Below are 12,142 nucleotides of genomic sequence, written 5' to 3'. Positions count from 1 at the left end.
TGCATGTTTATTTATGTAAAAACAGCAAATTTGCCTAACTGTTTAAAAAACAAAATGTCTGGAGATGGATTTCTGGTTCTCTTTAAAAAAAAAAAAAAAAAAAAAAAAAATTAATAAATGAATTAACAAAAAAAAAAAAAAAAAAAAAAAAAAAACCCACCGGGGTCTTTGAGTTCCTTGCAGACGACGTTGTGGATGAGGAGCGGCTGCCGGATGATTTTGACCTTTTCCACCCTTTTCACCGGCTTGGTGATGAGCAGCAGGTCCGTGAAGAGGAAGCAGTAGATGTCCATCTGGTGGAGGAAGGGAAGCAGAGCGATGAGAACACGCTTCGGGCAAAAATAAACTTTTTCGCGGAGGATGAGGTTTGAAACGGGAGGACTCACCCGACTGTCCTTGCCCTCCTTCATCCTCAGCGCCCCCTCCAGGTGCAGCTGCCGCGTCTCCTCCTCCGACACCCCCTTCATCGGGGCCATGAGGTCAAAGCGGTTGTGCTCCTTGAGGATCTGAAGGAGCAAAAAATATATATTTAAAAAAAAAAAAAAATCTCTGTTTTAGCTGTATTTTTTTAACACCTGATACACCTGTTTTATTATAATGTAATTAGTTTTTAATATTAGAATTATCTTCAAAACACTGCACAGGAAACATGAAAATTAGCCCTAATTTCTTGATGTATCTGAAAATGTGCAATTAGTAATTTTTTGTTTTTAAATCAGGACCAAAAATCCCAAGTATTATCAAGTAATCAATGTGTAATTTGCAAGAAATCACTGGAAAAATTAGAAAACATTCAGGAAACTTTTAACCCTCATATTATGTTAAGGGTCACTTTGACCCATTTCACCCATTGACCCAATGGATCAAATTGACCCTTAACATAATATGAGGGTTAAAATACTTTTCAGTAATTGTACCTAGAGTGCAGGGTATCTGTTTACTTCCTGGATTCGGGAGGAGCCGTGCTCTTACCTTCTCCACCTCCTCACTGCTGCCCTCCACCGCCTCGTACGAGTCGATGCGGGCGGAAATAGTGGCGAGTTTCTGCCGCTCCTGCCGCTGCCGCATCTGGGAGTCCACGCTGTTGATGAAGCCTTCCACCATCGCCACCTGCAGGCCAAACAACCGCAGCAAAATATTACATATATATCACACGGCATCCGATTTTAAGTAAGATGGGTTATTTTTGCGGAAAACATTCATAGATAAAATTACCCTAGAATTAGCCATTAATCTTAAAAAAAAATGAAAAAACTATGTAGTAATTTTATCCATAGGTCTGCAGTCAGCAGTAATGGCCCTCAAAACTAGGAAAATAGGAATAAATTTTAGGAATAGATATTTTTCCTACAATAAAATAATGATATCTAAAAGATTTATTTTCATTTAACATATATTAAACCAGGAATAAATAAAAAATATTGAAAATATTACGGATGAAAATAGGCCACAAACTATTAGTAAATGACCAAAGATGGCTGCAAGAATGGAAAGATAAGTAATAAAATAAGATCAAATTAAATTAAAAAAAAAAAAAGAATAATTAAAAGACATTAAATGAAGTCAATTTAAAACATTATATTAAATAATTCAAATTATATTAAAATAAATAAAAAAGCTCTGCTGTTTTGGTGGGTGAGCGAGCGGCTCCTCCTCACCATGGCGCTGACGGAGTCTCGCGCCGCCGCGTCGTCCGTCTTCTTCAGGATGCTCTTCAGCAGCAGCGGGTACTTGGTGAGTCTCTGGTGCGGTTTAGCCAACATGTCTGCCAGCTTCAGGCGGTTGCACTGTTTGTGCGTCTCCGCCCACTGCGGCCCGGACACCAAGAGGGGAAGTTAGACGTGTGGCGGCGGCGGCGTGAAAAACAAAAGAGTGATTGGAGGCGGGGCCACGAACCGTGATGTAGGTCCTGAAGAGCTCGTTGTCCCTGAGCAGTGAACGCATGTACTCCATGCAGGACTCCTCCTCCATGCAGTAACGGATGTACGGCTTGAACCTGGAGCCGAACTGCACAAACACACACGATTGGAAAACGTCAATATCGTTTTCTTTTTCTTTTGAATTTCAATGGTTTTTTGACAAAAGTTTTTTTTTATATTTTTTAAATAATCAAGTTTTGCAGTAATTTCACATTTTTGAGAATGTTTTGTATATTTAGGCAGATTTTCAGTAAAATGACTTTTTTTTTTTTCGTTTATCACACACACACACAAATATACATATTCTATTTATTCATTTGATAAAAATGTTAAGTTTTGCAGTAATTTCACATTTTTGAGAATGTTTTGTATATTTAGGCAGATTTTCAGTAAAATGTCTTGATTTTTTTTTTCCTTTATCACATATATATATATATATATATATTTCTATTTATTCATTTGATAAAAATGTTAATTGTATTGACATTTCTTTATAAGATTTTAAATCTGATATTTCTTATAATAATTTCACTACATTCTTTCTATACAGAAAAAAAACTTGATAATATTTGGCATATAGATGACCCATCCGTTATCGGTTGAATAGAGAGGTTTACTCTCTGGTGTCAGATTTATTTTGTTCTTTCGCAGAAACATTGTGAACCCGATGTTCTGAAAGGCCCCGAATGCTGCGCTGACCGTGGAGAAGCCGTGGTGCAGGTCGGTGGGGTCCAGCGTGGCGCGGGCCTGCCTGGCCTTGTCCAGGACCGGCAGCATGACCTGAGCCCAGAGCGTCGTGTGGAGACGGACTATTTCCTGGATGTTGCTGAACAGCTTGGTGGGCTCCACCTCCGTCAGCAGGCCGCTGTCCTGCAGGTTGAGCAGCCGGCACAGGAACAGCTGCATGCACGCGCACACGCAGTACACACTTTAACATCATCGGCTGATTATGTTTGTCCATGCATCCGCGTGTGTGTGTTTGTGTGTGTGTGTGAACTCACATCGGTTATGACTCGCAGCTTTTTAATATAAGTGGCCTCCGTGTGAAGAAGCTCCCAGATGGCCTCCTGCTGGTGAAACTGCTTCCTGGTCAAAGTCTGCTCACACGCACATACACACGCACGCACGCACACACACACACACACACACACACACACACACACACACACACGCATTGTGATATAAATGTAAATAACATAGAGTTTTCCATTGACATATTATATTCTGATAGGTAAATATATAAAATTAGCATCAGTGATTATATTTTTTAATAACACATTCATATTCAGCACGTTCCTAGCTACTACTTTACTTTATTTATATATGTACATTTTTAATTTGTTTTTAATTCCTAATGAAATCAGGGAGATATGACCAAAATTCCTAAACATAATTAATTTAAAGTGACAAATCACATGGATAATTAGCAAAAAAAATTCAAAAAACTTGAAGGCTAAAATAAATATAATTCAGATTTATTTATTAATTACATGTGGTCGTATGTTTTGCTTCTTTATTGTTGTTTTATATTTTAGGGGGATCATTTTCAGTTTTTTTTTGCATATTATTTGTCAATCTTTTGCCGTTTTTGTTTTCCCAATTCGGATTTTTTGCTGCCCAAAAAAAATGACTTTTTTTTTTTTTTTTTTATTTCTTCTTATTTTTTTTTTAGAAATTAATCCAATTTAAGGAGATTTTTTTAAGGGGAATTTTTTGGAAAGTTGCTCCTGGCTCTCACCTCAGGGCTGTCGAGCAGCTCCTGCCAGCTGTCCTCCATTGCCAGGTTAGACTCCTCGTCCTCCCAGGCGTCGTGGTGGAAGGACATCATCCGCGGCATGTTGGGTGTTTCGAACAAGGTGTAGGAGTGGAGCTTGTTCTGCAGCTGCTCCAGACGCTCCACCTCCTGCAGCGCACACACACACACACACACCATTTTTAAATTCCTTAAAACACACAACCCGTGAGGGGGAAGCGTGCAGACAGTGTGATCACGTGATCGGCTTATCAGTGTTCACCCATCACGTGACTACAAACTAAACAGCATCTCTAAAAAAGATGGTGTGCACGGAAGAGGGTGAGGTTGGATGTGTGTGTGTGTGTGTGTGTGTGTGTGTGTGTGTGTGTGTGTGTGTGTGTGTGTGTGTGTGTGTGTGTGTGTGTGTGTGTGTGTGTGTGTGTGTGTGTGTGTGTAAATGAGCATCTGTGTGGGTTTCCTATCACAGACTGAAAGCTAGCAGATGAGGCTTCTGCTCTTCACTTCCTGCTGCAGGGGGAAAAAGTGAGGAGAGTCTGGGGAGGAAATGATCTCAGAGCCCCTCCACGCCACCCTCGCCCGCTACTGTTTGACATAGCCAGGGTTTTAGGAAACGTCCTCATCGTCCATCAGAAATTTTGACAGGACAAAGAACTTTGGGGATCCCCCAAATGTGTGAACGGCGTGACGGCGCTACCTTGCCAAAGGCTCCCGCGCCGGCGCCGGAGCTGAAGAAGCCGCTGAAGCGGCTGGCGGCCCGGTTCTTCCAGCTGTCGGGACCCCCTCCCGTGCTGGGCAGCGAACCCCCAAGCTGCGCCAGGGCGTCCGGGGTCGGGATGTTGGCCTCCCCGAGGAACTCCGTCATGTTCTTCCTCCGCCGCGACTGACCCTGCGAGACGACACAGAGGGGGAAAGCGAGCCCGTGTGAGTTAGCGGGACGGCTGGTGAGGTGACGCCATGGGATTCTTCTCGCAGGAGGAAACAGAGATGAGGGTTTTCCAGACAATGGAGGAAAGAGAGAAACGTACACAGACGGGTAAACAGGAAATGTAGCGAGGACAGGAGGGGGGCGATGACCTCAGCGAGGTCACCTTAAAGTCGCCATCTTCTAACTTGGAACCGTCGCTAAGGTCAGATCAGCGAGCGTCTGAAGACGCTCCGCCACTGACTTCCTGATAGGCCGAGAGCCGACACCGTAAAAGTAGCTGATAGCATTGCACCTTCTTATCCACCTGACTGGGTGGAGCCACATGCGCCTGCACGTGCACTACTGCACTACTACTTGAAAAGTGCGCTTTAAATATTTTTATTATCATTATTATCGTTCATTCATCATCTATATCACCGACTGCAAAATAAAACAACAACAACAATAATAATATTAATAATAATACATTTATCTACATTTTTTGGTTTAAAAAAAAAAAGAAGAAATAATCTGGGATTATTTGGGGAAAAATGTCTAATCCTTACATATAAAAGTCTGGCTTATCTGCTTGAGCTTTGGCTGAACTCGTGCCAGGTTCGGCTCAGACATCTCGCTGACTAACTGTTTATTTCTCGCTGACGTTTGTCCCGTTTCTTGCTGATTTGTAAGTGAGCAGGAAACTAAGCGGGGTTTGGAGGGGGTGACCTCAGCGGGACAATGACAGTGATCCTGATGGCAAACAGGAGAGGGAAGGAACTTGCATCGCTTCCTTGCGTTTTATGTCCATTACATCACAAGGAGCAAGCCAGGTTGTATGTGTGTTTGTGTGTGTGTGTGTGTGTGTGTGTGCGCGCGCAAAGGGGGGGGTGGTCCGGTCACCATTGTTCCCCTGTTAGCGGGCCGGTCCGCCACGCTCCTTTACAAGCTCAGAGCAAACAAACATGGGGGGGTTTCAGAGGAAGCGGCAGTGTCAGCACTGAGGAATCTGCAGGTTCAAACAACAACAACACGGAGGTGACATTCCTGGACGCCCCTGATGGAACTGGATGACAATTCCAGGCAAATTCTTTCACTGACACACAAAAACACACACACACACACACACACACACACACACACACACACACACACACACACACACACACACACACACACACACACACACACACACACACCTGCAGGTTGGCTGTTATTTGCATGAAAACACGGCACTGCAGAATGAAAATGACAGGAAGGGTCAGTGAATCCAATTTTTTTAGGGGTGAAAAGAGGCTCTGGAATATCAACCCAATAATTACAAGAAAAAAAAATCATGAATGTATTTTTAAAAAAATTGAGCATGAATTAGATTAAATATAGATGGAATTTGTTAATGTAACGGGAAATTAACTTGATTGTAGAAAGATGAAAAAAGTCAGAAATTAAAAAGATTCTCTTGACTGGAAGAGCTGCAGAAATTAGATATTAGAGAGGAGTATTTAAAAAAAATCAATTACGATTCAGCTTCAATTGGATTATCCTACTGTGTATATATATGTATATATATTCTTACTGACATATATATTTTAAAGTCTCTAAAAGCTTCACTTGAAATATGAATGGGGGTGTGACCACGGAAACGTTGACTGGTGATGCATGATTTCAATTCAAAAAAAGAACAAACAGACTGAGACACTAGCGGTGGCGAAGGTCGCTCTGAATCCAAAAAGTAGAACCCGAAAGTTTCCAGGTTCCTCCTTATCGGAGCCAGAAGGCCGCCCCTCCCGTCCCTTTGTGGGGAAAAACTCCGGTGGAGAACAAAAGGTACAAAACAGGTTGCATAACCAAACAACCGCACCCCCCCCTTCCAGATCGGGGGGGGGTCGGTGTGAGGGGAGTTCTAGTTTTAACAAAGGTTCGGCCCTTTTCTACGGTTTTATTCGTTGGTTGCAAAACAAACAAAAAAAAAAAAAGAGAATTGCACACAAATACTGGAAGACAAGTGTGGGAGGGCTGGATGCAGGTGTGAGGAAGTGCGTGGTTTCCATGGAGACGGGCGGAGGTGGAAACAACAAATCCACAGCAAAGCAGATTCGGTAAAAATTGCAAAATTCTGTCGGACATTTCCGTATGGTTATGGTTCGGGCAACAAAATTCAGGATTAAGTCTGGATTATGATTTACGATTTTTTGTGGATGATCTGCAACCACATCGTTTGTCCTCAACTGTTTTTCTCCTGCTATCAGATCTGTGCACGGCGCCCCCCAGCTGTAGTGCCAACAGCTAAGAATCCCAATTAATCCTCTGGAATATTTGATCAAAAAGTTCTTTACTATAAAAAATGAAATATATAACCAAACAAACAGTTTGTTCCGATCAGCTGTTGGTCGCTGGTTTTCATGATACACGATTCCGCTGTTCAATCAATTGATTTGGTCGTTGAAGACAAAGTTGGGATTCGTTTGCAATATCCCTGACCGAGCGATCAATTATTGTTTGAGTTAGGGGTTAAAAAACAAAACACCATTTTCTCATGAATGTGAAATGATTAACAAGTAAGTAATTAACAAGCGATTGTCCAGTCAATCAATCGTCCAAGGGCTTGGACTTTTTATATAAAACAATTAAGTCTAAATGAATAGAAACTGGACCGATTTTGTGATCAATTATTTGGATGTGGGGAAAAATCCTGCAGCTGTTCAGCCAAATATATAAAAAAAGAGCAAAAGTATTTTGTAAAATCACTTCCTCCCGGTTCCACTACGAAGGTCTGTAGTTCAATTCTGCCAGTTGCCCCTGTTCTCTCTGCCAGACCCATGAAAACAAACACACAGCAAGCGTGGGGTCGGGGTCGCTCACCATCGAAGCCAGCGGCATGTCAAACGAAACAAAAACCATCCTAATCGCTTCGGGCTTCAGGGGCCGCAGCTCATTCTGGAAGCAGCCGCCGCCGCCGCCGCTGCTCGTACGCTGACCTCTCCTTCGCCACCACGCACATCCAACTCCGGGCCGCCCCTGAAACCGTCCCGGGGATCCCGACGCCGGTGTCTGAATGTTGGAGTCTAAGCGCCTGAGCCGTACAGCCTGCCAGCATTTCAAGCGCACACTGGCCGGACGTCATGGCGACCGGCCGGCCTTATTATGTCAGCCAGGAAAGAGGAGGCAGGAAGAGGAGGAGGGAGGAAAAAAAAAAAAAAGGAGGAGAAGGAGGGTGATGAGGATATTTGGAGGCGGGGCTTCGTGGGGGGTGACAGCTTGTCAGAGTTATGTGTGTGTGTTGCGTGTGTGTGTGTGTGTGTGTGTATGTGTGTGTGTGGGGGGGTTCGATTCAAACGCAGGAGGTGACAAATAGTTCAAGGAGTTCGAGTCAGTTGAAGTTTCACTTTCATGGTTTTCGGGCGTTTTGCTGACGCTAAGCAACCTGGCGCGGGGGATTTCCAGAAGATGAATAAAATAAATTAATCAATCAATCAATAAAGCAATGAAATAGTCAATTCAACAGTCAATTAATTAGTTAATTGGTAAACTAATGGACTATTTAATTTACTTATTTATCTTATCTTTTTCATTCATTCAGACACCATAATTGATAGATTAATTGTTCGATTAACTGATTAATTATTCACTTAATCCTTTCAGTCTCCTTTAAGACATGAAACAAAATCAAGAAATGAAACTAAACTTTGTAAGAAAAAAAACAAAACCTTGAAACTTTTTTCAAAAATTCAGCGCCAGATGACGGTAGATTAAACTTAATTTACAGGCGGCGAAGAAGAGGACAGAGATGGGAGGATGAATGAAGAAGATGACAACGAAGGAGAACTTTTACAAGTATTTAAAAAAATCTGCACTGAATGACCTGAAAGACGAAAGAATCAGAGATAAACTTCTTTTCGGAAAAATCTGCAGGAAAAGGTGTAAAAATGGAAGTTGGTGTCACACACATCCTGGCAGTGCCTGAGGGGACGACTTCAGCTTAATTAATCAGTTGCACTTTCGGCGGATTTGTCCTTGTGGTGTCAGGAGACGGAGGGTGGGGTTACAGTCGAACCCTCAGGTGGACTGGCCGACCAGGACTTCCAGAAAATCACGGGATTTCGGGAAAATACAAAAAAAAAAAACCTTTTTTTTTGCATCGAAAATGAAACAAGATAAAAAACAAAATGTGAGGATATTAAGGTGGAACACTACCAATCAAAGGTAAATAAATGAATAAATAAATAAAGGCATTGTTACCTAAAAAACATATATTCAAGAGCAAAAAAAATAAAAATAAAAAGCAGCCTCAACTTATAGCATTTGCATGACAAAAATAAATAAATATAATAGAGAAAAAAATAAATAATAAAAAATATATATAAATATATGTATATATACCCATAAATTCATAAAACCCGCTAAATTTAATATTGGCAGGACACTGTCACACTGTGCTGGGCTCACATACTACGATTTTCCAGCCGCAGGCTTAAAACTGGCAGCTTTAAGGAAATCTCAGCGGAGTTGCAGTGGCTCCCGTCATCAGCCATAAAGCGTGAGCTGGTCGTCGTAAGTCTGTCCTAGTCTTGGCCTGACGGCAATATCAAACGTGTCTGATATCATCGCACGTCTTAGTCTTACGTCACCGTAAAGACTAAATCAACAACCAATAGATGAGAAAAAACTGGAAACAGGAAACCTGGTAGACCAGAGCGATCGGCAGAGTGGTATTGGCGGTTAAGACGGTGTTCGTTGGTTGTATGGATGAACGGAAATGGCTCAGAGGAGCAGTTGGCAACGGCAACATCAACTCCAATGTATCATGACCGAGCGGAGAAGGAAAAGTGTTATAGTGCTAATAAATCATTTTATTTAAATGCCTTAGTGGTGTTGGAGTTACTTCACTTTATTCTTATCTCATTTTTATTCTAAATATATGTATTTAATCTATTTATAGATGTTCATCTACTCTGGGTTGCCATGCTATCCCTTATCTTGTGCCTTACAAATAAATTTTTGCTGATTCTGATTATTGCACCAAAAAAGGCAAAGGCTCTGCAAAAACCTGTTGAAAGCTTTGCACGGTGTCAAAAAAAAAATTAAAAAAAATGGAAGAATCTAGTAGTAGTTTTCCACGAGTCTTTTCCAAATGTTTAGTCTTAAGTCTTTAGCCTTAAGGTGCAAGCCCAGCATAAGTCGTATGTCTTTCCTTTACGCCTCCCCCCCAAAAAAACAAAAGATGGTGGTGTTGACGCTGCTGTCGGTTATGCGACCATAACAAGGAAAGGGATGGGGGTGGAAGGTGGCGGGGGGCGGTAAGGAAACCCCCTATGTTGTCACTTGCTACTTCCAATGCACTGAAGGGGGCGACGATGACAAGGACGTCTTCCTCTAATTGAATTTTCTTTCTTTTTTCGTTTCGTAATTCATGATGGATTTAAAAGAAGGCGCTCGTAAAAACAAGCGCAGGGCATCTGGGAAACAAAAATCCAGCAGTAAACTGGTGAGAATATAATTGTGATAAACAAATGGGTTTTTGATAATTCCTTTTTTATTCACAATTATTAATCTGATTTGTCATTTTTCCGCCCAGTTAAACTTTTTTTCAGAAGTTATGTAAATATCAAGTAAATAAGGCTTTATGTTTGGGGAGCAAGGTCGCTTCCCACATTTAATTTTTACTGGAAAAAAACAAAACAAAAACCAAGCGATATTATTTTTCTTCCGCAAACCATCATCTGAAGTAGAAATAAAAAAGGGCAGTTTCGCCGAATGACATTTATTATTGCAAAAAACGAATTCTGATGCCTGTCAGACCAGATGGAGGGCATGATTCCCCCAAACTCCTGCCTGTGGGTTAATGATATCAAGCTGCTGGGCTTATCTAATCCAGGGGGTTTGTGGAGTTAACCTTGGCCCAGAGAGGAGAAAATCTTTAGGTGGAGGACAGGGTGTGTGTGTGTGTGGGGGATTGTATTGAAATAAGAGTTCACCCCCAACCCCCACCCATTTGCCCTCTGCTACTGCCTTTATGTTAGTCCACTGATAACAACTCCCTCTGATCAGCAGGCTTGATTAACGATGGGAAAAACAGCATGACCTTCTTGAACACACACACACACACACACACACACACACACACACACACACACACACACACACACACAAGCCGGCACGCACAAACTAGGAAATAGAAAATCAAGAGAAAAGGCTGACGCACGCCGAGGCCTGGTTTGGTTTGTCATCTTTGTTTTCAACAGCCGTACGACGACATAAACACATAAAAACGTGCACACGCAAACACGCACACACACACACACACACACACACACAAACATGACTGCAGTGGCCTCTGTCCTACAACAGACACACACTCAAAACGTGTCAGAGAAATGAGATGACGGAAAACCCCCCATTCAAAGTTCTGCATACACACACACACAAACACACACACCCACGTCACAGGACACACACGCACTCACAACCAGGAAATGGAAAATCAAGAGGAGCGCCATGGGTGGTCGACCCACGCCGAGTGTGCCGAGGCCCTGCTTATGGTTTGTTGTCTTTGAACAAACAGTCACGCGCCAACCCTGAAACTAACACGATGTGGAACGACATCAACACGGAGTCGCACAACACACACACACACACACACACACACACACACACACACAAGGGGCAATGATCCAGTAAAAGGAAATGAGTGTCACAACAAATATTGTGGCGGATGGAGGATGACTTCATCTGCCGACAAACACACACACACACACACACACACACACACACACACACACACACACGCACACAAATGCGCTCTCACCTCACAGTCATTGGTGTATTTGACCGGGTCTGTCTCGGGAATCTCGGGTTCGACTTGCAGCAAATCCCAGCTTCGCCAGGATGAAAGACGACCGAATCGCACCATTTTTTTGTTGCCACGGGAAAAGAAAACTAAAGATTAAAAAACGCCAAAAATGCTTAAAACTACGCGCACGTGATAATCCCCAGATGTCAGAGATACTCCATGACGGCCAGATCAGAATGAAGGGGCAGCATCATCGGCGTCCGTCTGCTCTGAGCTGCAGGGCAACGGTCACATTCACATATAAAGGTGTGGGTTTTCTCCACCTGAGGACTCCTTTGTCTTCACACACACACGCGCGCGCACACACACACACACATACACACACACACAACAATCTCACACACACGTGGCTCTTGGCTCCTCCCATGGCTGACTGGCACCTGATACAATTAACGGGAAAGGCATGTTTACTGAGCCCAAAGTGTTTTTCAGGTGTTATTATGTGTAAGCTTGGAAGTGTGTGTGTCAATTGTCTTCAACCGTCAATTCAGCAGAATAAATCATTGCAAAATAAATTGATCCGCGATCAGGGGGCTCTCTCGGTTGACTCTGGGCAGCTCTTGTGGGATTGAAAATGAAAAGCCATCAACGCAGTTTAATACACATTAATTAATTATAGTAATTCTCAATTTTTGTTTCAATAATTCACTGCATTTGTTTATAATAATTATAAATATAATAAAATATACAAAAAATAATATACTAAATTTGGCTTT

The 12,142-nt window shown here is 42.3% G+C and overlaps 1 protein-coding gene across 5 annotated transcripts in view; it reads right to left on the bottom strand.

The window, feature by feature from the left end:
- Positions 1–12,142, bottom strand: part of plekhg5b (pleckstrin homology domain containing, family G (with RhoGef domain) member 5b) — a 60,107-nt gene that overhangs the window by 5,140 nt on the left and 42,825 nt on the right. For all 5 annotated transcript variants that reach the window (XM_086160091.1, XM_086160094.1, XM_086160093.1 and 2 more), the window contains 9 exons: positions 4,370–4,561; positions 3,658–3,822; positions 2,921–3,016; positions 2,619–2,819; positions 1,897–2,007; positions 1,659–1,808; positions 973–1,110; positions 387–506; positions 161–293 (listed from right to left, as the gene is read on the bottom strand). In XM_086160091.1, the coding sequence (XP_086016217.1) occupies positions 161–293; positions 387–506; positions 973–1,110; positions 1,659–1,808; positions 1,897–2,007; positions 2,619–2,819; positions 2,921–3,016; positions 3,658–3,822; positions 4,370–4,561 (1,306 nt within the window). The remainder of the gene's footprint in view (positions 1–160; positions 294–386; positions 507–972; positions 1,111–1,658; positions 1,809–1,896; positions 2,008–2,618; positions 2,820–2,920; positions 3,017–3,657; positions 3,823–4,369; positions 4,562–12,142) is intronic.

The sequence above is a fragment of the Fistularia commersonii genome, chromosome 14 (genome assembly GCF_037954325.1).
Source record: "Fistularia commersonii isolate RoL2024-O1a breed Wild chromosome 14, RoL_Fcom_v1.0, whole genome shotgun sequence".
In the NCBI taxonomy this organism is placed as follows: domain Eukaryota; kingdom Metazoa; phylum Chordata; class Actinopteri; order Syngnathiformes; family Fistulariidae; genus Fistularia; species Fistularia commersonii.
This window is presented reverse-complemented; position numbering and strand designations above follow the sequence as displayed.